This window comes from Centruroides sculpturatus, unplaced genomic scaffold, assembly GCF_000671375.1.
Source record: "Centruroides sculpturatus isolate CEXI.00-Female unplaced genomic scaffold, Cexi_2.0 scaffold417, whole genome shotgun sequence".
NCBI lineage: Eukaryota > Metazoa > Arthropoda > Arachnida > Scorpiones > Buthidae > Centruroides > Centruroides sculpturatus.
The window spans coordinates 140,060-166,900 of record NW_019384686.1 but is presented as its reverse complement, the minus strand read 5'-3'; the positions used below and the strand labels follow the sequence as shown (position 1 = coordinate 166,900).

The 26,841-nt window shown below is 24.6% G+C and overlaps 1 protein-coding gene across 2 annotated transcripts in view; it reads left to right on the top strand.

Annotated features, from left to right (window-relative positions):
- Window positions 1-2,066: 2,066 nt before the first annotated feature.
- The window catches only part of LOC111627059 (pyrokinin-1 receptor-like), a 35,559-nt gene continuing 10,784 nt past the window's right edge, over window positions 2,067-26,841 (top strand). For both annotated transcript variants that reach the window (XR_002756970.1, XM_023370608.1), the window contains exon 1: window positions 2,067-2,932. Coding sequence is in view for 1 of the 2 variants with exons in the window: in XM_023370608.1 (XP_023226376.1) it covers window positions 2,119-2,932 (814 nt within the window). In the remaining variant the exon portion in view is untranslated. The remainder of the gene's footprint in view (window positions 2,933-26,841) is intronic.

Here is a 26,841-nt window from a genome sequence, read left to right as displayed (position 1 = left end):
ATAGAAAAATATAAATATCACTATATTTTTAAAAAAAAATGTTATTATATAACTAATTTTTCAAATAGCTTTTTATAACGGTAATATATTTTTCAATTATAATTGTTATTTTAATTTATCTGAGTGCACATTTGAAGGAATAAAAGTGAAAACTGTTTTGTGTTAACATGATTCCTCTTTTCCAATATTACTCTTCCTGTGATCTTTATACAATACTTTTTAAAAGATTAGTTTCAATCGATGCTCTTTAATCTTATTAGTTTCTTTATTAGTTATTGAATAAAAGTAAAAGTTTATTTATAATATATGGCATATCTCTATTCAGTATACTGTAAATATGTATTGAATATATACAGTACGCCTATAAATAGACCTATCAATATCAAATCCAACCATTTTCGATCTATGGGAAGAGGAAACTGATCTTTTCGAGTTTCTTCCATTTTTTCCTCTTTCTTTTTATATAATATCACTAAAATTTTATTAAAAATTAATCAAATGATATATAAGCATGTAATCTTTATGATTCTACTGTAAAAGTTCTGTATCAGATACGAAGTTTTAAATCTCTAATCATAGATAATGCATGATTAATTCTTTAATTTATTATGGATAATGAGTTATGAAGATTCTTTTGCTTATTAAAAGTGCATTTATAAAACTGAAAAAAACTCCAATAATTTAGTTCGATGACCGGTTATGTAATAATAATAATATAAAAAATAATCATTCATCTATAAGAGGTATGATTTTCTGGTCAAGATCTCTTCTTCTTTTGAGTTTCAATCCTTAATTAATTTACTTTCATCACTTGATTGAATGATAGATGAATAGAACATTAATATAAGGAGTTATTTATATGAATTAATTTCGTACTCAGATCGAATATACATTAGATAATTGAATAAATCGCCACAAATTGTACTTTAACTGTATCAAATACAGCTTAGTATTCTATTGAAATCTCAAAATCTTATTGAAATTTCAATAAATTCTTACATGCCATACTATAAATGATTTTTTTTCCTAAGATATTTTTAAAATCAAAACAATACACGTATATAAAACAAATTGTGAACGAAAGTTGCACGAACGAAAGTTGCACGCCGAAATGAACGGAAATAACGAAGATAATATATATATATATTTTTTTATATAATTGATTTTTAAAATGATCAATTGTAAATTAAATTTTTTCATTCTAGTTACTCTTTTGTTGTCTGGTTTAAGATTATTCTTTCTTTCATGTGGTTGGGGTCAGTGGCAAACTGATAAAGTTAGGTACTTATTTCCGACATTGTTCACCAGTCGGCGTTGTGACATTAGAAATTGATAGCTTCCACCCATTTTTCCTCAAAGGAATTCTATTGAAATTTCGATGTTTCCTCCTTTACTGGCTATTGCTAAATTTTAACGAAAATAATCTTAAGTATTGTTCCTTTGTTAAAAATAAGAAAAAGATATTTGTAATTTTACGAATAAAAAATAAATATTTGTACATTAAGTTACGTGTTATAAATAAACACTACGATTTGTATTAATTGTGTATAAAGTGATAAATACGAAATTTGAAAACATTTTGTAAATTAAATTGCACTTATGTTAATACTTTTTAATTTTCAAATAAATAAAATAAAATAAAATTTAAAATATTCACATTTAAATATTATTTTAAGAAAGAAAATATGAATATTTGTTTTATATTTTATTTTATTTTATATTGTATATAATTTTTATAACAGAATATTTTTCTGATATAAAATTTACTTTAAAATAGCTAAATTTACCGATAAAATAGAAGGTGTTTTGATTAAACATATTCTATTTAGATATAAAACCGGAGGTATATTAATGAAGTGTATATTAAAGCACTTCTTGTTGTATTATATAAATAGGAGAATAACATGTGTTAAAATATCGGAAGTGCGATGCTGACCTTTAAACTTGGTTCCTGTGCAGCTGAGAGAATAACCATTGAGAACGTTGCGTCGCTTAACTTTCTGCTATCGATTGCGGCAGAAAGCAAGCAGCGGACAGCCACACCACACTACAGTACAGTCGCTAGTCAGTGGACGGCTAGATGTGGGACCCAGTCGAAGGATATGGTTCCTTGTAGGGATGAACGTTGACTTGAATTTTACATTCATGTCACTCGACAACTTGACACGTGATATATGGAAATACGGTAACGAAAGTTCGGATGATGGACTGGGCCCTAAGAGGGGTCCACTTAGCACCGTCATACCGATGACTGTTGTTTATGCTGTAATTCTTGTTACCGGAACGACTGGAAATGTGTGTACCTGTATAGTGATAGCTCGAAACAAATATATGCATACGGCAACTAATTATTATCTGTTCAGTTTGGCCATATCGGATTTACTCCTTTTAGTCTTGGGATTGCCTCAAGAATTATATGAATTATGGGTAAGATATCCTTATATTTTTGGTGAGAGCGTTTGTGTCATACGTGGTTTGACTTCGGAAACTTCAACAAATGCATCAATTTTGACTATAACGGCCTTTACTGTCGAAAGATACGTTGCTATCTGTCACCCTTTGAGAGCCCATACCATGTCCCATCTACCTAGGGCTATTCGAACGATACTAGCTATCTGGATGATAGCGGCTGTATTCGCTATGCCCCTAGCTTTACAGTTTGGTATTGTTTACGGAGAAACAGAAGAGGGTAAAATAATTTGGGAGTCAGCCGTCTGTAATGTCAAAAGACCTTTACCACACGCCTTCGAAATATCAACTTTTCTATTCTTTGTCCTTCCCATCAGCGTTATTTCCATACTGTATGTATTTATAGGACTAAGACTTAGAATGTCGGGTCCTGGAAGAAGGAAATGTTCACCAGAAACAACAAATGGACCAGGACCAGGAAGACAAAATCTTTCATCGAGAAGAGCTGTCGTAAAAATGTTAGGTAAGTCAATCATTTTCTATTTACAATTCGATTTTAAAGTGCGTATATTATTTAATCTCTTAGTCAAAGTAAATCTTTCTTCAAATCGTTTATGATGTGAAGAGATTTAAGAATCTTCTCTAGACGTCCCATTAAGTTAATGCGTCTAGAACAACTGGAGTCTCCCTTCATAATCCTTTTAAATTGTCTTTTATGATTTCAATGCAAACGTTGCAGATTCTATCTCGAAACGGTGTTCTTTAAACAAAAAAAAATCACTATCGAATCGTGTAAACGTATTTATCTCTAACGCTGTTCTTCCTCTTTAAAAATATATTTTGTCCAAATTTTTTTCTTTCCAAGTATTTCAACCCAACTCCATACATATCAAAAAAGAAAAATGAGGTGTTTTTTTATAAGAAAATCGAAATTACTTTCTCCAACAGAGAACATATATTAAACTTACAGGATATATTCGTGTAAAGAATAGATCCTGTTTTGCTGCATTATGTTCAAACAAGATTTATTCTGCATTTAAATATATTTAAATACAAAATTATATTTTAAAACGGGATCCATTATGCGATTGAAAATATATTTAAACAGATATCATTTGTGCATAAATTCTTTCACTTATAGCACGGATCTTGCTAACATATAATACATAATTTCAAGCAGGAATCGTGCTTAAATATAATTACACATATTCCGAATAGAGATTTGATTTAATATACCTCATGGATTCTAAATAATTCAGAATATAATCGCTTGAACATAACTAGATTTATGTAAGCTACGATTATATTAAAATAGAATTTTGCATCAATATAATGGATTGCATGCGATTCTCATTCCTTAATTCATTTTCTAAATCCAATTTACGTATATTTTATGGAAATTATGAGCAAACGGGATCCATTTTGCAGATGATAGCATTGCACTTAATCACGATTCATTCCGACTGATTGATTATTAAAGGAAATGCACTAACATATACAGGTTATGTGACCGGTCACATTTACGTTTATTACAGGTAGGCCTGATCCACAATGGGGTCGATTAGTGGGAAGAACGGGAAATGATTCCCCGACTAGTTCTACTCACGATAAATTATGGAGTCTGGATCAGTGTCTAGCGTGGATTCCCCACGGAGTTGACACCTTATTGCGCGACCTTCTAGTAGATGTAGATCTATTCTATGCATGAATCTAAATTACTGCATATGAATAAATTACATGCAGATATGATTCGTTCATTATAATACATATAGAATTCTTCACAGGAATTCATTACATATAGATTTATTCTTTATAAGATTGTATTGAAGGATTAATACTGCACATAGGATTAATCCTTTCATCAGAACATGGATATGATCCGTAAATTAATTTTCAAACTTTTGCACCTAATTTTGAAATAATTAAATGAGATAAATTTCTCATTATTATTATATTTAATTTAATTTTGTAACTAAAATATATTTAATCACGTTAATTGTTCAAATGCATTTTCCAGATGAATATCTCTATTTAAACAATTTTCTTCATATTTTTCCTCTTAGCTAAACTAAGAGATAGGAATTTTTAAAAAAATTATTAATAAATTCTTGAAAATCTTGGAAGTTTTCTTGTTACCTTTAAAATTCGCAATTATTAATTTATGCTAATTATAAGAGATTCACATTAAAGAATTTATTAAATTCTATTATTTTTTTTAAAGTAAATTCTATTGAAATTTAGATCTAGGTTTTTAATGTAATTATCAATTATTAATATTTTTCTGTGAAATTAATTATAAAAATATTCTTTCTTTTATTGGAACTCTCTCAACAGAAGTCGAAAGTATCAACTAATTGCATATTAAATTAATTTTTTAGATAAATTTTTATATCTTAAACAAAAAAATTTATTAAATTGGAAAAAGAAAATCGAATTTACTAGTAGAAAATCTTTGTAATAATATCGATTACGAAAAGTATTATTAGATGCAAATGATCGTTAGTTTAGTTTTCAGCTATTTTTTCTCCCCTCCTTCTTCCCAACTTTCTATTTTTAATGAAGTTTTCTTTATCTATTCTATGACTTTTCTTATTAATTTTTAGAAGATCTTTAATACCATCACGTGCATCCAAAAAGGAAAAATGTCAGATGAAAGAAGACAGATGACTAACAACAACCTGAGTTTCTTCTAAAAAAAAAAAAAATTAAAAAGTAGATATCGTGTTAAAATGTCTCATAAATAATACTTTTTATCACGTTTCCAGTTTTATTAGATAGAAATAGGAAACTGCTCAAATTTCTTTATTTTATAAATAAAGTTATTGTTCAGTAATAATATCTTAGAATCGAATCACTTGAAGTAACCTAAATGAAATCACTAATTTTATTGTTTATTCCTTAATTTTTTTTTGAAGATTACTTCTGGGATAAGAAATTAAGAACTTCGAAGTCAAAGAGTTTATCAATTCCATCCATGACCTTTATTATTGTGTTGTAAAATCGATAAAACGCCCAAGCAGTTCTGTTGCTATTTGCTTACGAAATGGCCAATGCGTAACTTCATTGGTTACATAATATTGATATACAGTATTTCTTTAATACTTTAATGGATTTTAAAGAAGATTACGGGGATAATTTCGTTTTTCAATTTTGAATAACTACGTTTAATCCTCGATTCTGAAATTCTACGTAAATCTTAACTTTTCATGTCATTCAAAACCGGAGTTTATAACAAATTTTACACAATATGCGTGTTTTAAATACTACTTTTTAGTTGGAAAATTGAATTTTTAACGTAAATTTATCTTTGCAACATAAAATAGTTAAAGAATTCTCTAATGAATTCTCAAATTATGTACTTCTTACTACTCGAAAGTGGAATTACAAGAAATTTGAAGTATTATTTATATTATAAATTCTGTTCTAGTTTAAAAAATTGAATTTTTAACATGGAGTCATCTCGCACGTAAGGAATTTTTAGAATTGGTTTGGAATATTGCATAAAAATATTTGTTAGCTCGTATGAAGTATACATACATATAGCTTAATAAATACCCAAAAAATCCAAATATATGCTAATCCCACAATTGCATTTGAATTGCATAATTTGTGGAGTGTTGCATTCTTAACTTAATGTACATTCTTATGAAGTCCTTAAGGTTTTTCTCACCCAAAAACCAAGACATTGTTAGTCAGCAATTGATTCTATCAAGATAGTTGCTACTGGTTACAATAATAACTTTCAAAGAAAGTCATTTATTTGCTGGATAGATACAGGAAAAGCACGTCTTGAATTTAATGGAGTTCGAATATAGACACTGTATAAAATTTTTTTTATATATTTTTAAAGAAATTCTAAAAAGAATTGCATTAATTTTTTTTTATATTCTAAATTTATCTTTAAGGTAACTTAATTGAAATTTTAAAAGATATCACTATTTCTTTTATCTTTTTACTATTTAATTATATAGATAAACAATTTTCATTTTAGTGGTTTGAAGAAGTTATCTCTGGTCAATTTAACACTGTAACAATCCCATTCAATTTGTGAATTATAGAAAAGAACCACAAAAATATAAGTAGAAATAAACAAAATCGATAGAGTTACGAATAAAAATAATGTCAGAAAGTAATATAAATTACAGATATAAATAATTTTTATCAACTAATACAATTCAAACAAACAATGACATGTATTTATTTTAAGTAACTTTCCTCATAAAACGATGTTTGAAGATCATTCTGAGTTGAAATATAAGATGTAGACTATGTATACTTTCATTCTTGGTTAGTGTATCTGTCATCTTTTAAATGTTATACTGAAAGTAGTTTGTAATATATGGCGGGTCAAAATCATTTTTTCTACTTGTGTTATCAGAGAACAACATCTATTCTAANTCTATATAAAAATACGTTAATATATATGTATTTTTTAGGTACAAATACTTTTCAGAAAGATACATTACGTACTTTATTCTATATAAAAATATTGTATATATATATACCTGAAACCATTTAAGTTGTAAATTGCTTAAATCACGTTTTAGTTTATTACATTTTGAATATATAATTTCATATTTGTGAGTTTAAATATAATTAGATTCCATTGATGTATACCATTCTTAGCACAATTTGCCTTTCAACATAGGATCCATAAAGTAAACATCATTAGCCAAATTGTTGAAGTTGAAAATTGTACGAAGGGAAATTATTACAAAAGTTAACTGAATAAATAAGGAACAAAAAGAAAGAAATTTTGTATTAAATCTATCATTAATAATACAAATAAATATCGTTTGTGAAAAACAGTTTCTTATATCTATTCTTGGGTCGATGCCAAGCAACAATTTTTACAAAATGAAACCATGTAAGTGGAAGTCATGTCAAACATAAAATGACTTGTCACAGCTTGCAAGAAGGTAAAATACACTTATTTTAACTATTATAATGGTCAATAGTGATCTATATTACATATTAGCGCTATTAGTTCTAAATGCATTTAATTTATTTTNCACAGAAGCGAGAACAAATGTATCCAGATGGATGGATGGTTCTTCTGCTATCACTGTTGTCAACTTTATCTCTTCTTAAATGATTATAATATATCACTTCTCATCATTCATCTCAGTTTACACTTAGTTGAGTGATTTTAAACTAAAGATCTTTCTTAATATATCATTTTTCACACTCGAAGAACAACGTGTGAGAATACCCAGAAATAAAACAAAAACTAAAATGCCTCAAAATAGCATAAACTAAAAAATGTATTATTATTAATGAAAATATTCCATATCCACACTTCGTCTTTCAAGAAATGGCAAAATAGTTTTGCAAATAATAAAATATCAAATTTACAAAAGAAATTCATGCTACTTCAAAAATTTTTATACAGTAAAACCTGTGTAAACCGGTACTAAAATTGAAAAAAACCTTCGGAACGGAGCGATTTTTTTTTGTATTAACAGAACCTGTTTAAAACGGAAATCTGCCAAACAGGAAAAAATATTCGGTACCGTGCGGTTTACACAGGTTTTACTGTACAGAAAATCGCTCCGTTCAGAAGAATTTATTCCGTTTTAGGCAGGTTTCACGTTCCGTTTTGGACAGGTTTACTGTATATACAGTATAATATATTTGGATATTGAATAACGAGTGAGGAATTATTTGAAAAATAAAGTAGAACGATCATTNTAAAAATTTAATGTTCTACATTCTAATATCATAGTTAATTCTTCTTGACATTTAGATCTATATAAAAATAGATATATATTTTTAAAAATAATAAAGAAAAAGTTATATTTGTATTCAAATTTCTTCAAAATTCCCCCCAAAAATTATGAAATTCTATTAAATATATTTTGAGAAATTAAAAAAAAAAAAAAGATTTACAATAAAACCTGTATAAACTGGAATCTTAGAAATCGAATATTTTTCCGTTTTAGACAGGTTTTACTTTTTTTTATTTTTGTTTTTCTTTTGTTTTTAATTTTTCTGACTTACAAACAAATTAAAACTCTTTAAAGAATAATTGAGTTTGTTGAGAAGTTGATAAAAGTAAAAGAAACTACACTTAATAATAAATAGAGGAAATTTATTTCATTTTATTAATTTATTTTTAGAACTAGTGGTTAATTACACCATTTATCTTACTTAATTTAGCAATATTCTAAAGTTTTAAATGATCTCATTCAAGATTTTTGTTAATGAAGGACACGAAAAGTAANTTCGTCGATTTATTTTATAAAAATTTGTTATTTTTATCTATTTATAATTTTATTTACACGTAGTCTTTAGTCAGAAATATTATTATAGATCATATATGTCATCAACAATATTGAAAGTTTTAATTAATTCATATAAGCATCTAAAACGCTTATTGAGCACGATAATTGAGATCACATTAATTGAAAGACGAATATTGCACAACTTTGATAGATTTATATATGCTTCTAAGTAAATCGCACTCATTTTCGATCATGTGATAATGAAATGTGAGTAATACAGACTAATCAATGAACTTGATTCTATTAGTGAAATATCCAATCAGTTTACGTGAGTTAAAATTTGGAAAATCTCTTAGTAAAACTCAGTATCATGTGTATCAATATATCTTAAACATTTAAATAGAAACTTGAATTTCCGTTGAATAACTCTATCTCAGAATTTTACTATTTAATAAAGTATAAATTTTCAACTAGTCACTCGCGAACTCCTATTGATTCTTAAATATTGCTACAATTGCTTATCAGAAAATAATTATATATAAGAAATATAACCATTATAATAAACTTTTATCTAAAAATTTCATTTAAGAGTTTAAATCTTCAATAATTTTTTTAAAAAAACAAACTGAAATTATACACCAGCCTTTGATTTTGAAAGTGTGGCAAGTCCACTATAAAAAAAAATATGAAGATATGATGGATTTATTACCCTATGTACAGTACCACCCATTTATCATGAATAATCTGCACCATCTAAACTATATAATTAATATAATTATATACATGCAACTTACTACTAAATATTTTTTATATTTCCTCCACTTTNTCCCTGGTTTTTTTTGTTAATTAATAAAGTAATTTATCTATTAAAAATGAAATTAGTTTTGTAAATATAATAAATATACGGGAAAAATAAACTAATTTGCATCATGTTAACATACGTATAGATGAATTTTTATTTTCCATTTTTTAAAAAAGCATTTTATTAAATTTGAAAAAACTTTTCAGCAATGGAATAATATTTATTTATTTCTTGTTTTTAAAAAATAATATTATGAAATTGAATAAAGAATATTATAATTAATTTTAGGGCAAATTACATACCTGTAAATTCCCACTGTCTGTCTGTCCTTCGTTTATCTCCTAAATATAAAAATCCCAGATATAAAAAGCTTACATTCTATAGGCCCGACTAATTATATAGAAAGGTCCGGGTATGGCCCGGAAGTCACGTGAATTTTAAATTAAACTGCGATTAAAAATAACGGTCGGAATTGTGGCAATGTCACAATAATATAAATTCGACTTTTTAAAAATATTTCTCAAACAAATAATCTATTAAATTTTAATTAAACAATAGTCATAAATAATAAAAAAAAAATATCTGCAGAAACTTTAACGATAAATAAATAATTATAAAAGTTTATAAGAGGCACACCCAACTCTAATAGATTAAAAATAAACGTTATTAATTTTATAAATAAATTATTAGAATCTAAAACCTTTTGAAAATTAATTAATTATATCAAAGTTTAAATGAGGATTAAGTAATTGTTACTCTTGAATATATTTATTAAGCAATGAATATCTGGATTGTTATATAAACTGCCAACATATTCATAAATATAATTAATAATAATCGAAGTGAATAGTCTGCTACATTATATAAAATGTAGATAAATTGTTATATCTTTACATGCCTATTTATTGTTGTAATGAATCATATTTTTACATGTTTCCATAAAGATCGTCATATGACGAAGATTTATTTGATCTTTAATACGAGTTTTCAGTATATGAATTTTACACACACGCATCTTGTATAATTTAGAGCAGGAAAAAAAAAGGAAGAATTTCACATTTAAATACATGTATAATTAAACAAATTACTCATAAATTATTCCTTTATACTAATTTATTATATTTAAAAAGACAATTAACTGCAACAAAACATTTTTAAATGCAAAATTTTTCCTTTAAATTTTTCATATGAATGAAACTGCTATAAAAGTTGGAGCTGTTTCTTTATACAAAAAAAAACTATTTATGTTATAAAAAAAACGATACTTTTAGTGAAATCTCTTCAAAATTAGTTTATATACTATTAATTTTTTAAATGTTCCTCCATAAAAAAGACTAGAAAAGTGCTTAAATGAGATGTTCTTTTTATCTCTTAAAATCTTTAAAAAAATGTATATAATGATGATAAATTTCATAATAAAAATCCTTCTAAATGCAATTTTAATAATAAATTTACTAAATTAACAATGAAACTAAAAGAGTAATCTCATACTTTGCAATAGAAATTACATACATTTCTTTTCTTTTTAATGATACTTATTGAATATATTGTTTTTGAGTACTACTTAACTCACTTTGAACAAAAGTATGTATTGACTTTTGTATTTGTATACAACATGGCACTTCCGCTTAACTGACTGTCGCATTCGACTGGGCACATCTCTCAGATTTTTGGCGCTTGGCCAACACGGTATTGATTGATCCACTTGGAGGATTCACATTTTATAATGAAATAAAACCGTTTTTCTTATCATCTATACTTTACATTCTATTATCTAGTTATATACGTTGCACTATAATTGTTATATTCCTTATGATATTTACATTATTCATGTAAATTATATTTCCAATTTCTTATCGTTCATTATCATAGCAAATTTCTTTTTTTTTTTGCCTGTAAAAAATTTAATGCAAATACTTTTTTTATGTAAAAAATATCGTAATTGAATTTTGTAATATTTACCTATTTAATTTTATTGTTAAAATAATGTGTATGCAAAAATAATGCAAATAATATTTATCTTTCTGATACTTTTAAAATGTATTAAATATATTTTTAAATTTTTATAATTTGAATATTCTGTTTTCTTTTATCAAGAAGTAGTCTATATATAAAAAACAATGCAATTTAGAGAGATTCAATTTTGTTGAATTCTAATTTATAAAAAATAAAAATATATCTTGTTATTTATGTTTTCTTTTGTGTATCATATTCAATAATTTCCATAGAAATGATCTAAAGTTTTCTAAGCTTTTGTAATATATTTTGTTGCAGGCATTGTAGCAATAGCAGCATCTGTTAGCGACACGAATGCATGATACACAAATGAAAAACTTCACGTTTATTCTTCATGAGTAAGAGTATATACTGAACATAATAAACGTTTGCCTTTAATTATGGTTACATAATTGTAATTCAAAAGGTTAATGATGTTTGACTAATTCAAAATTCGATTCTCTAAATCACATTGCCAATATAGAAAATAGGATAATTAAGGTTTTCGCTTATCGATTCATTTTCCTATTATCTTCCACTCGCTTGAATAAATATTAAATTACATCACATACCTTCAAATATTAATCTTTTCTTACATAATTTCAGTAAAATATACTGTAGTTTGTATATAAACACATACTTATTAAGAAAATAAATAGATTTTGTTCATATATTCTTACTTGTTTTTGTGATTTAGTTAGAAGCATTCAGGAAAAAAATTTAAATATTCTTTATTTCTTGGTAACTTTTGATGATGATGATGATGTTTTCGTGATTTCACTAGAGTTTCTAATGAAATAGTTATGAATTTTAATGAAAATTTAGATACATTTATTGAGGGAAAGGATATTTATTTCGTTGTTTTATCTATTAATTTTTATAATAAAATTATACGGGGTGTCTCAGAAAAATGTATGTACACACTGATTGTGAATAAGTTTTTCATATGTTTACTTCATTTTTACCTTCCCTGATGTTATAGAATATAACATATGGAAAGTATGGTGATAGGTCAAATTTTGACCCTCAGGCTCTTCGGCATTTCTTGACTTTTTGACATTTTAAGATTCCCGAAAATGTAAAAAAGTATTACAAAATTCTGTATATGTGTGTATGTGGGTGTGCATTATATCTCAGGACTAAATGAACTAAAAATTTTGAAACTGGGCGAGGTTAATGCTATATATGGGGCATCGTACTATTAAATTTTGTTTGTATAAATCAAAGAGGTGGGAAGATTTTAATTTTGTGCTAATATGTCAGTATTTTTTAAACTTAATTAATTTTTAAATAGACAAATTTACTATAATTCAACAAAATAACTCCTCTTGTTATTACTTAAATTGTATATCGTAGTATAATTCAATGGCCCTGTTAGCCTCCTGTTCAAGTGNTGTAGTCTAATTAAAAAAAAAAAAGTAAAATTAGAATGCAAACTTTAATTCATCAGGAAGAAAGAGTTGTTTAAAAGAAGTCATTTACAATTAAAATTTGCCATTAAAATATTCTAATGAATACAAGCAGCTAAACTAAGCTAAGCTGTAGCAAATAATAATGATAATACTAATAATATATTTAATCAAAGAATAATGTTTTTATTCAAGAGTTGGGGTAAGTAGAAGGAACCTTTTAAGTTATTGAAGACTATTTTCCTAAATACAGGGAATTCATTTGCCTATGGGAGATCACAACTTCATATATAATGGTAATTTCTTTATTAAATTCTCGAAAAATATTTGCTAAAATTAATAAAATATGAATAAAAATATATATTTTTAAAATATTAAATTTTGCTTTTATAAATCTACGAAAGAAAAATTATATAAAATTTATATAAATACTTTAAATTCGTTTCAAAGTAATTAAATTTTTAAAAAGTTTTCAAAGTTTTATTAATTGCTAAATTCAATATATTTTTTTAAAACTTTAAATTTAAAAATAATTAAAAGATTATTTAATTTATATTTGTATAGAAATTTTAATATAAAATTTTCGACAGTTTAGTAATATTTATCTTCAGATTTTAATTATTATTTGAATATTTTCCGAGTTTCTCTCAACCAACGTAGACAGTAAATAACGTGAATGATATTGCTAAATTTCTCTCTCCTTTAATGTTTATCATCAAATGAAGCGAAATTTTAACTCGTTTTAAATAATTTAATGATATTTCTGGAAGTTATACTTTAATTTATAAACAATATAACTTAAGAGAGATTTTTAAACTAGTAAATCACAGTTGAGAAGTTAGTCACATTTTAATGTTTAGAATTGATTTAATTTTTCATTATTTTCTTCAAAATAATTTTACTTGCTTAATACAATCCTATTTAAAATTTATTTTACATTATTATTAAATATGTCAAAAGTATTTTGGACTTTGGAGAAATTGTATTAATGTCACGGTGTCAATCAAATGATTTAGAAACTAGTTAGAAAGTTTTCTAAACACCACAAGAATGAACCGACTTCTGTCATGTGTCATAATTTTGAGATCGGCAGGAGATTAATGGACTCAAGTAACAAGTTTTTAGATGTTTGATTGTCTTACCTTAGGAATTATTCTAGCGATAGAAGATGAACACTTGCAGTCAAAGGAGCTGATGGCGAAGATAATGATTTAATAATAAAAGAATATAAAACACTCAACTAGAAGTTTGAGGTTTCATTTTTAATTAAATTTTCGTAAATACTTTCGAAATATTCCGTCAATTAGTTTTCATTATGTATTTCCTTTCATTTAAAATTTATTTTACATTATTATTAAAATTATNTTAATCTTTTCTTACATAATTTCAGTAAAATATACTGTAGTTTGTATATAAACACATACTTATTAAGAAAATAAATAGATTTTGTTCATATATTCTTACTTGTTTTTGTGATTTAGTTAGAAGCATTCAGGAAAAAAATTTAAATATTCTTTATTTCTTGGTAACTTTTGATGATGATGATGATGTTTTCGTGATTTCACTAGAGTTTCTAATGAAATAGTTATGAATTTTAATGAAAATTTAGATACATTTATTGAGGGAAAGGATATTTATTTCGTTGTTTTATCTATTAATTTTTATAATAAAATTATACGGGGTGTCTCAGAAAAATGTATGTACACACTGATTGTGAATAAGTTTTTCATATGTTTACTTCATTTTTACCTTCCCTGATGTTATAGAATATAACATATGGAAAGTATGGTGATAGGTCAAATTTTGACCCTCAGGCTCTTCGGCATTTCTTGACTTTTTGACATTTTAAGATTCCCGAAAATGTAAAAAAGTATTACAAAATTCTGTATATGTGTGTATGTGGGTGTGCATTATATCTCAGGACTAAATGAACTAAAAATTTTGAAACTGGGCGAGGTTAATGCTATATATGGGCATCGTACTATTAAATTTTGTTTGTATAAATCAAAGAGGTGGGAAGATTTTAATTTTGTGCTAATATGTCAATATTTTTTAAACTTAATTAATTTTTAAATAGACAAATTTATTATAATTCAACAAAATTACTCCTCTTGTTATTACTTAAATTGTATACCTTAGTATAATTCAATGGCCCTGTTAGCCTCCTGTTCAAGTGACGAGAATGCCGAACAAGAGCCCTTACCAGCTTTTAATTGAATAATTTTATAATTTAGATTACAATTTCATATTATAATATATACTATATTTAATTTACATAATTATCTGTTAAATTTTATATAATACTGTTTATACAAACTCAATAATAAATCGAAATAATGTAGAAAGAGCTTTAACATTAAGAAGTCTGGAAGTTGATTCGATATAAGATTGAAATATTGGTCCTAAGAAATAAATCTTATTGATAAATTCGGATAAAAATTTATACCTTTATTAATAAAATTTACATTTTAATATATAAAACATATTATATTTGAAGTTATATTTTTATTTATATAGTAAAAATATGTCAAAAGTATTTTGGACTTTGGAGAAATTGTATTAATGTCACGGTGTCAATCAAATGATTTAGAAACTAGTTAGAAAGTTTTCTAAACACCACAAGAATGAACCGACTTCTGTCATGTGTCATAATTTTGAGATCGGCAGGAGATTAATGGACTCAAGTAACAAGTTTTTAGATGTTTGATTGTCTTACCTTAGGAATTATTCTAGCGATAGAAGATGAACACTTGCAGTCAAAGGAGCTGATGGCGAAGATAATGATTTAATAATAAAAGAATATAAAACACTCAACTAGAAGTTTGAGGTTTCATTTTTAATTAAATTTTCGTAAATACTTTCGAAATATTCCGTCAATTAGTTTTCATTATGTATTTCCTTTCATTTAAAATTTATTTACATAGAACTGATAAATAATGGCAAATTTTTGCTTGTATTATATTAATATTTAAATTTTGATTTTTGTAAATTAAATATTCAAATGTTTATGAAATATTTTTACGTAAAAATTATTTTACTATTTAAACATTTATTATTAAAATAATCGTTTACAGTCTTTATATAAATAAACAATGAATTAACTCATTTAAATATATGCAAAATCTTTGTTTTTCAATCAAAATATCAAAACGTTTTTCTTTTTACATTTTTCTCGTTATTTAATGAATATAGCATTAAAATTATTATTGATGAAAATAAATTTCTTAATTAAAAATGCTCTTTATAATAAATAAATTATATTATTCAATTAGATCAAAAATCTTAATAAAATCAGTTTATTATTTAATAATAAGTTTAGTAAGTTACTTAATGGAAGTGTTAATAGTGAAGTTATATTAATATTTAATACATTATATAGGCCTATTAGTGCGTTATTAATAAAGAGAAATATTACAAACGCAGAGAGAAATATCACTGAAATTGCATTATATGTAAAAATATTACAAAATGTTATAAAAATCTTTAAAATTCCATATTTAAGAAAGTATATACGGATGAATTTTATGATAGGATTGATGGGATAAAGCAACATAAAGTATGGGCAATCTGCCAAGGGGGATGTCTTCCGGGAGGAATTTCTTCGGAAAACTAGACCCTATTTAGGTTTTATACAGGTGAAAAAACCCGGAAAACTATGTTTTTAGCTCGTTGGTCAGACGTAAACTCGCCACCAACTAGCAGTGTTCAGTAGTGTTTTATCCACTCGGCCACTGTAAATTTTAATTATTATACATAGTTTTAAAAAATATAAATACAGTAAAATAATTTAAGAATTTGTATTTTTTTAAACTAACCGAAATAATTAATAATTTCTCAAATTTCTTTATGAATATTTTTATTAGCTAATTGCCATATTTTATGGCATATAAGATGCATTCCTATTTCAACACAGAAAATTTAGGACAAAGTATTTACAGTATTTAATTTAATCCATCCTCCACCTTTGGCATTCGACCCCCATTTTTTTTCTTTTTACTAAAAGAAAAAAAAAAAAAGTAAAATTAGAATGCAAACTTTAATTCATCAGGAAGAAAGAGTTGTTTAAAAGAAGTCATTTACAATTAAAATTTGCCATTAAAATATTCTAATGAATACAAGCAGCTAAACTAAGCTAAGCTGTAGCAAATAATAATGATAATACTAATAATATATTTAATCAAAGAATAATGTTTTTATTCAAGAGTTGGGGTAAGTAGAAGGAACCTTTTAAGTTATTGAAGACTATTTTCCTAAATACAGGGAATTCATTTGCCTATGGGAGATCACAACTTCATATATAATGGTAATTTCTTTATTAAATTCTCGAAAAATATTTGCTAAAATTAATAAAATATGAATAAAAATATATATTTTTAAAATATTAAATTTTGCTTTTATAAATCTACGAAAGAAAAATTATATAAAATTTATATAAATACTTTAAATTCGTTTCAAAGTAATTAAATTTTTAAAAAGTTTTCAAAGTTTTATTAATTGCTAAATTCAATATATTTTTTTAAAACTTTAAATTTAAAAATAATTAAAAGATTATTTAATTTATATTTGTATAGAAATTTTAATATAAAATTTTCGACAGTTTAGTAATATTTATCTTCAGATTTTAATTATTATTTGAATATTTTCCGAGTTTCTCTCAACCAACGTAGACAGTAAATAACGTGAATGATATTGCTAAATTTCTCTCTCCTTTAATGTTTATCATCAAATGAAGCGAAATTTTAACTCGTTTTAAATAATTTAATGATATTTCTGGAAGTTATACTTTAATTTATAAACAATATAACTTAAGAGAGATTTTTAAACTAGTAAATCACAGTTGAGAAGTTAGTCACATTTTAATGTTTAGAATTGATTTAATTTTTCATTATTTTCTTCAAAATAATTTTACTTGCTTAATACAATCCTATTTAAAATTTATTTTACATTATTATTAAAATTATTTTATCTATTTTTATTTATAGAAAAACAATTTTCTACAAATCTATAAACTAAATCATTCAACATAGTTTATGCATTTGTTTTGAGATTTTCTTACAGTTAAATTAATGGAAAGTTTTGCTGAATTGTAGAAGTCTCTTTTCTTATAATATATCATAAATCAATGTTATTATATCATAAATCAATATCATTGCAAACTGTTTGATGGAGCTGAACGATGACATTTTGCAGACGTTTCCAAAATGGAGGAAGGCATTTCTCATAATATAAAGAGGAAAAAAATAGTTGTTTTTATCATTAAAGATATAAAAAATTAAATAGCGAAAATATATATATATTAATATTAATTTTTCTGTTTTCTAACCTCACTAATCCCATGTATTATACTAAAACATATATGTGTCAAGAATAAAATATTCTAATTCTTCTTTATGGTATTACATTCAATTTCGTCGATTTATTTTATAAAAATTTGTTATTTTTATCTATTTATAATTTTATTTACACGTAGTCTTTAGTCAGAAATATTATTATAGATCATATATGTCATCAACAATATTGAAAGTTTTAATTAATTCATATAAGCATCTAAAACGCTTATTGAGCACGATAATTGAGATCACATTAATTGAAAGACGAATATTGCACAACTTTGATAGATTTATATATGCTTCTAAGTAAATCGCACTCATTTTCGATCATGTGATAATGAAATGTGAGTAATACAGACTAATCAATGAACTTGATTCTATTAGTGAAATATCCAATCAGTTTACGTGAGTTAAAATTTGGAAAATCTCTTAGTAAAACTCAGTATCATGTGTATCAATATATCTTAAACATTTAAATAGAAACTTGAATTTCCGTTGNATTAATAAACATTAAAAAATTACTGATATCTATTTATGAAGTATTTTATTTGATTTTCAAAAATATATATCATAACTAATTTATTTTTGATTCTCCACTCTGTGGACACTAAAGATGGCTTTTTAGTCAAGTCCATTATGGATTTTGCCAGACCCACAACAGGGCAGCTGGAAGGTAAGGGATGGAGCTCAACATATCAAAGACACACATCCCAAAAAATTTCTAGGGTTTATCAATTCAGCTGGATTCGTCCCTAAGTTCCAAGAGCAATAGGCTGGCATCTTGATCACTCAACCATCTAGCCATAATTGTACTTTCTACCATCTACTACTTTCAATTGGATTTAATTACTGCATTTTATAGCCCATAAGATTCATCCCCATTTCAGCACAGAATATTTAGGAAAAGTCTTTGGTACCGGTCCCAAAAAATTTTCACTGTAGTCTGGTTAAAAAAAAAAAAGTAAAATTAGAATGCAAACTTTAATTCATCAGGAAGAAAGAGTTGTTTAAAAGAAGTCATTTACAATTAAAATTTGCCATTAAAATATTCTAATGAATACAAGCAGCTAAACTAAGCTAAGCTGTAGCAAATAATAATGATAATACTAATAATATATTTAATCAAAGAATAATGTTTTTATTCAAGAGTTGGGGTAAGTAGAAGGAACCTTTTAAGTTATTGAAGACTATTTTCCTAAATACAGGGAATTCATTTGCCTATGGGAGATCACAACTTCATATATAATGGTAATTTCTTTATTAAATTCTCGAAAAATATTTGCTAAAATTAATAAAATATGAATAAAAATATATATTTTTAAAATATTAAATTTTGCTTTTATAAATCTACGAAAGAAAAATTATATAAAATTTATATAAATACTTTAAATTCGTTTCAAAGTAATTAAATTTTTAAAAAGTTTTCAAAGTTTTATTAATTGCTAAATTCAATATATTTTTTTAAAACTTTAAATTTAAAAATAATTAAAAGATTATTTAATTTATATTTGTATAGAAATTTTAATATAAAATTTTCGACAGTTTAGTAATATTTATCTTCAGATTTTAATTATTATTTGAATATTTTCCGAGTTTCTCTCAACCAACGTAGACAGTAAATAACGTGAATGATATTGCTAAATTTCTCTCTCCTTTAATGTTTATCATCAAATGAAGCGAAATTTTAACTCGTTTTAAATAATTTAATGATATTTCTGGAAGTTATACTTTAATTTATAAACAATATAACTTAAGAGAGATTTTTAAACTAGTAAATCACAGTTGAGAAGTTAGTCACATTTTAATGTTTAGAATTGATTTAATTTTTCATTATTTTCTTCAAAATAATTTTACTTGCTTAATACAATCCTATTTAAAATTTATTTTACATTATTATTAAAATTATTNTTTAGTAATATTTATCTTCAGATTTTAATTATTATTTGAATATTTTCCGAGTTTCTCTCAACCAACGTAGACAGTAAATAACGTGAATGATATTGCTAAATTTCTCTCTCCTTTAATGTTTATCATCAAATGAAGCGAAATTTTAACTCGTTTTAAATAATTTAATGATATTTCTGGAAGTTATACTTTAATTTATAAACAATATAACTTAAGAGAGATTTTTAAACTAGTAAATCACAGTTGAGAAGTTAGTCACATTTTAATGTTTAGAATTGATTTAATTTTTCATTATTTTCTTCAAAATAATTTTACTTGCTTAATACAATCCTATTTAAAATTTATTTTACATTATTATTAAAATTATTTTATCTATTTTTATTTATAGAAAAACAATTTTCTACAAATCTATAAACTAAATCATTCAACATAGTTTATGCATTTGTTTTGAGATTTTCTTACAGTTAAATTAATGGAAAGTTTTGCTGAATTGTAGAAGTCTCTTTTCTTATAATATATCATAAATCAATGTTATTATATCATAAATCAATATCATTGCAAACTGTTTGATGGAGCTGAACGATGACATTTTGCAGACGTTTCCAAAATGGAGGAAGGCATTTCTCATAATATAAAGAGGAAAAAAATAGTTGTTTTTATCATTAAAGATATAAAAAATTAAATAGCGAAAATATATATATATTAATATTAATTTTTCTGTTTTCTAACTCACTAATCCCATGTATTATACTAAATAGACAAATTTATTATAATTCAACAAAATTACTCCTCTTGTTATTACTTAAATTGTATACCTTAGTATAATTCAATAATGTTCCTCCATAAAAAAGACTAGAAAAGTGCTTAAATGAGATGTTCTTTTTATCTCTTAAAATCTTTAAAAAAATGTATATAATGATGATAAATTTCATAATAAAAATCCTTCTAAATGCAATTTTAATAATAAATTTACTAAATTAACAATGAAACTAAAAGAGTAATCTCATACTTTGCAATAGAAATTACATGCATTTCTTTTCTTTTTAATGATACTTATTGAATATATTGTTTTTGAGTACTACTTAACTCACTTTGAACAAAAGTATGTATTGACTTTTGTATTTGTATACAACATGGCACTTCCGCTTAACTGACTGTCGCATTCGACTGGGCACATCTCTCAGATTTTTGGCGCTTGGCCAACACGGTATTGATTGATCCACTTGGAGGATTCACATTTTATAATGAAATAAAACCGTTTTTCTTATCATCTATACTTTACATTCTATTATCTAGTTATATACGTTGCACTATAATTGTTATATTCCTTATGATATTTACATTATTCATGTAAATTATATTTCCAATTTCTTATCGTTCATTATCATAGCAAATTTCTTTTTTTTTTTGCCTGTAAAAAATTTAATGCAAATACTTTTTTTATGTAAAAAATATCGTAATTGAATTTTGTAATATTTACCTATTTAATTTTATTGTTAAAATAATGTGTATGCAAAAATAATGCAAATAATATTTATCTTTCTGATACTTTTAAAATGTATTAAATATATTTTTAAATTAGTAGAAATAATTGATGTTAAAATAATGTAATTTTACTTTCTTTTAGAGAATAATTCCCAACCGGTAGATCGCGATCTCCAGAAAATCGTAAAATATAATTGAAAGATATTTAAATATTTAGGAGGTTGGGGGATGTTGTTCTAGCAAATCTTGGATGAATGTCTGATTTTATTTTAAAGTTTTAATTTTTATATTTGTTATATATTTTTAAATTTTTATAATTTGAATATTCTGTTTTCTTTTATCAAGAAGTAGTCTATATATAAAAAACAATGCAATTTAGAGAGATTCAATTTTGTTGAATTCTAATTTATAAAAAATAAAAATATATCTTGTTATTTATGTTTTCTTTTGTGTATCATATTCAATAATTTCCATAGAAATGATCTAAAGTTTTCTAAGCTTTTGTAATATATTTTGTTGCAGGCATTGTAGCAATAGCAGCATCTGTTAGCGACACGAATGCATGATACACAAATGAAAAACTTCACGTTTATTCTTCATGAGTAAGAGTATATACTGAACATAATAAACGTTTGCCTTTAATTATGGTTACATAATTGTAATTCAAAAGGTTAATGATGTTTGACTAATTCAAAATTCGATTCTCTAAATCACATTGCCAATATAGAAAATAGGATAATTAAGGTTTTCGCTTATCGATTCATTTTCCTATTATCTTCCACTCGCTTGAATAAATATTAAATTACATCACATACCTTCAAATATTAATCTTTTCTTACATAATTTCAGTAAAATATACTGTAGTTTGTATATAAACACATACTTATTAAGAAAATAAATAGATTTTGTTCATATATTCTTACTTGTTTTTGTGATTTAGTTAGAAGCATTCAGGAAAAAAATTTAAATATTCTTTATTTCTTGGTAACTTTTGATGATGATGATGATGTTTTCGTGATTTCACTAGAGTTTCTAATGAAATAGTTATGAATTTTAATGAAAATTTAGATACATTTATTGAGGGAAAGGATATTTATTTCGTTGTTTTATCTATTAATTTTTATAATAAAATTATACGGGGTGTCTCAGAAAAATGTATGTACACACTGATTGTGAATAAGTTTTTCATATGTTTACTTCATTTTTACCTTCCCTGATGTTATAGAATATAACATATGGAAAGTATGGTGATAGGTCAAATTTTGACCCTCAGGCTCTTCGGCATTTCTTGACTTTTTGACATTTTAAGATTCCCGAAAATGTAAAAAAGTATTACAAAATTCTGTATATGTGTGTATGTGGGTGTGCATTATATCTCAGGACTAAATGAACTAAAAATTTTGAAACTGGGCGAGGTTAATGCTATATATGGGGCATCGTACTATTAAATTTTGTTTGTATAAATCAAAGAGGTGGGAAGATTTTAATTTTGTGCTAATATGTCAGTATTTTTTAAACTTAATTAATTTTTAAATAGACAAATTTACTATAATTCAACAAAATAACTCCTCTTGTTATTACTTAAATTGTATATCGTAGTATAATTCAATGGCCCTGTTAGCCTCCTGTTCAAGTGACGAGAATGCCGAACAAGAGCCCTTACCAGCTTTTAATTGAATAATTTTATAATTTAGATTACAATTTCATATTATAATATATACTATATTTAATTTACATAATTATCTGTTAAATTTTATATAATACTGTTTATACAAACTCAATAATAAATCGAAATAATGTAGAAAGAGCTTTAACATTAAGAAGTCTGGAAGTTGATTCGATATAAGATTGAAATATTGGTCCTAAGAAATAAATCTTATTGATAAATTCGGATAAAAATTTATACCTTTATTAATAAAATTTACATTTTAATATATAAAACATATTATATTTGAAGTTATATTTTTATTTATATAGTAAAAATATGTCAAAAGTATTTTGGACTTTGGAGAAATTGTATTAATGTCACGGTGTCAATCAAATGATTTAGAAACTAGTTAGAAAGTTTTCTAAACACCACAAGAATGAACCGACTTCTGTCATGTGTCATAATTTTGAGATCGGCAGGAGATTAATGGACTCGAGTAACCAGTTTTTAGATGTTTGATTGTCTTACCTTAGGAATTATTCTAGCGATAGAAGATGAACACTTGCAGTCAAAGGAGCTGATGGCGAAGATAATGATTTAATAATAAAAGAATATAAAACACTCAACTAGAAGTTTGAGGTTTCATTTTTAATTAAATTTTCGTAAATACTTTCGAAATATTCCGTCAATTAGTTTTCATTATGTATTTCCTTTCATTTAAAATTTATTTACATAGAACTGATAAATAATGGCAAATTTTTGCTTGTATTATATTAATATTTAAATTTTGATTTTTGTAAATTAAATATTCAAATGTTTATGAAATATTTTTACGTAAAAATTATTTTACTATTTAAACATTTATTATTAAAATAATCGTTTACAGTCTTTATATAAATAAACAATGAATTAACTCATTTAAATATATGCAAAATCTTTGTTTTTCAATCAAAATATCAAAACGTTTTTCTTTTTACATTTTTCTCGTTATTTAATGAATATAGCATTAAAATTATTATTGATGAAAATAAATTTCTTAATTAAAAATGCTCTTTATAATAAATAAATTATATTATTCAATTAGATCAAAAATCTTAATAAAATCAGTTTATTATTTAATAATAAGTTTAGTAAGTTACTTAATGGAAGTGTTAATAGTGAAGTTATATTAATATTTAATACATTATATAGGCCTATTAGTGCGTTATTAATAAAGAGAAATATTACAAACGCAGAGAGAAATATCACTGAAATTGCATTATATGTAAAAATATTACAAAATGTTATAAAAATCTTTAAAATTCCATATTTAAGAAAGTATATACGGATGAATTTTATGATAGGATTGATGGGATAAAGCAACATAAAGTATGGGCAATCTGCCAAGGGGGATGTCTTCCGGGAGGAATTTCTTCGGAAAACTAGACCCTATTTAGGTTTTATACAGGTGAAAAAACCCGGAAAACTATGTTTTTAGCTCGTTGGTCAGACGTAAACTCGCCACCAACTAGCAGTGTTCAGTAGTGTTTTATCCACTCGGCCACTGTAAATTTTAATTATTATACATAGTTTTAAAAAATATAAATACAGTAAAATAATTTAAGAATTTGTATTTTTTTAAACTAACCGAAATAATTAATAATTTCTCAAATTTCTTTATGAATATTTTTATTAGCTAATTGCCATATTTTATGGCATATAAGATGCATTCCTATTTCAACACAGAAAATTTAGGACAAAGTATTTACAGTATTTAATTTAATCCATCCTCCACCTTTGGCATTCGACCCCCATTTTTTTTCTTTTTACTAAAAGAAAAAAAAAAAGTAAAATTAGAATGCAAACTTTAATTCATCAGGAAGAAAGAGTTGTTTAAAAGAAGTCATTTACAATTAAAATTTGCCATTAAAATATTCTAATGAATACAAGCAGCTAAACTAAGCTAAGCTGTAGCAAATAATAATGATAATACTAATAATATATTTAATCAAAGAATAATGTTTTTATTCAAGAGTTGGGGTAAGTAGAAGGAACCTTTTAAGTTATTGAAGACTATTTTCCTAAATACAGGGAATTCATTTGCCTATGGGAGATCACAACTTCATATATAATGGTAATTTCTTTATTAAATTCTCGAAAAATATTTGCTAAAATTAATAAAATATGAATAAAAATATATATTTTTAAAATATTAAATTTTGCTTTTATAAATCTACGAAAGAAAAATTATATAAAATTTATATAAATACTTTAAATTCGTTTCAAAGTAATTAAATTTTTAAAAAGTTTTCAAAGTTTTATTAATTGCTAAATTCAATATATTTTTTTAAAACTTTAAATTTAAAAATAATTAAAAGATTATTTAATTTATATTTGTATAGAAATTTTAATATAAAATTTTCGACAGTTTAGTAATATTTATCTTCAGATTTTAATTATTATTTGAATATTTTCCGAGTTTCTCTCAACCAACGTAGACAGTAAATAACGTGAATGATATTGCTAAATTTCTCTCTCCTTTAATGTTTATCATCAAATGAAGCGAAATTTTAACTCGTTTTAAATAATTTAATGATATTTCTGGAAGTTATACTTTAATTTATAAACAATATAACTTAAGAGAGATTTTTAAACTAGTAAATCACAGTTGAGAAGTTAGTCACATTTTAATGTTTAGAATTGATTTAATTTTTCATTATTTTCTTCAAAATAATTTTACTTGCTTAATACAATCCTATTTAAAATTTATTTTACATTATTATTAAAATTATTTTATCTATTTTTATTTATAGAAAAACAATTTTCTACAAATCTATAAACTAAATCATTCAACATAGTTTATGCATTTGTTTTGAGATTTTCTTACAGTTAAATTAATGGAAAGTTTTGCTGAATTGTAGAAGTCTCTTTTCTTATAATATATCATAAATCAATGTTATTATATCATAAATCAATATCATTGCAAACTGTTTGATGGAGCTGAACGATGACATTTTGCAGACGTTTCCAAAATGGAGGAAGGCATTTCTCATAATATAAAGAGGAAAAAAATAGTTGTTTTTATCATTAAAGATATAAAAAATTAAATAGCGAAAATATATATATATTAATATTAATTTTTCTGTTTTCTAACCTCACTAATCCCATGTATTATACTAAAACATATATGTGTCAAGAATAAAATATTCTAATTCTTCTTTATGGTATTACATTCAATTTCGTCGATTTATTTTATAAAAATTTGTTATTTTTATCTATTTATAATTTTATTTACACGTAGTCTTTAGTCAGAAATATTATTATAGATCATATATGTCATCAACAATATTGAAAGTTTTAATTAATTCATATAAGCATCTAAAACGCTTATTGAGCACGATAATTGAGATCACATTAATTGAAAGACGAATATTGCACAACTTTGATAGATTTATATATGCTTCTAAGTAAATCGCACTCATTTTCGATCATGTGATAATGAAATGTGAGTAATACAGACTAATCAATGAACTTGATTCTATTAGTGAAATATCCAATCAGTTTACGTGAGTTAAAATTTGGAAAATCTCTTAGTAAAACTCAGTATCATGTGTATCAATATATCTTAAACATTTAAATAGAAACTTGAATTTCC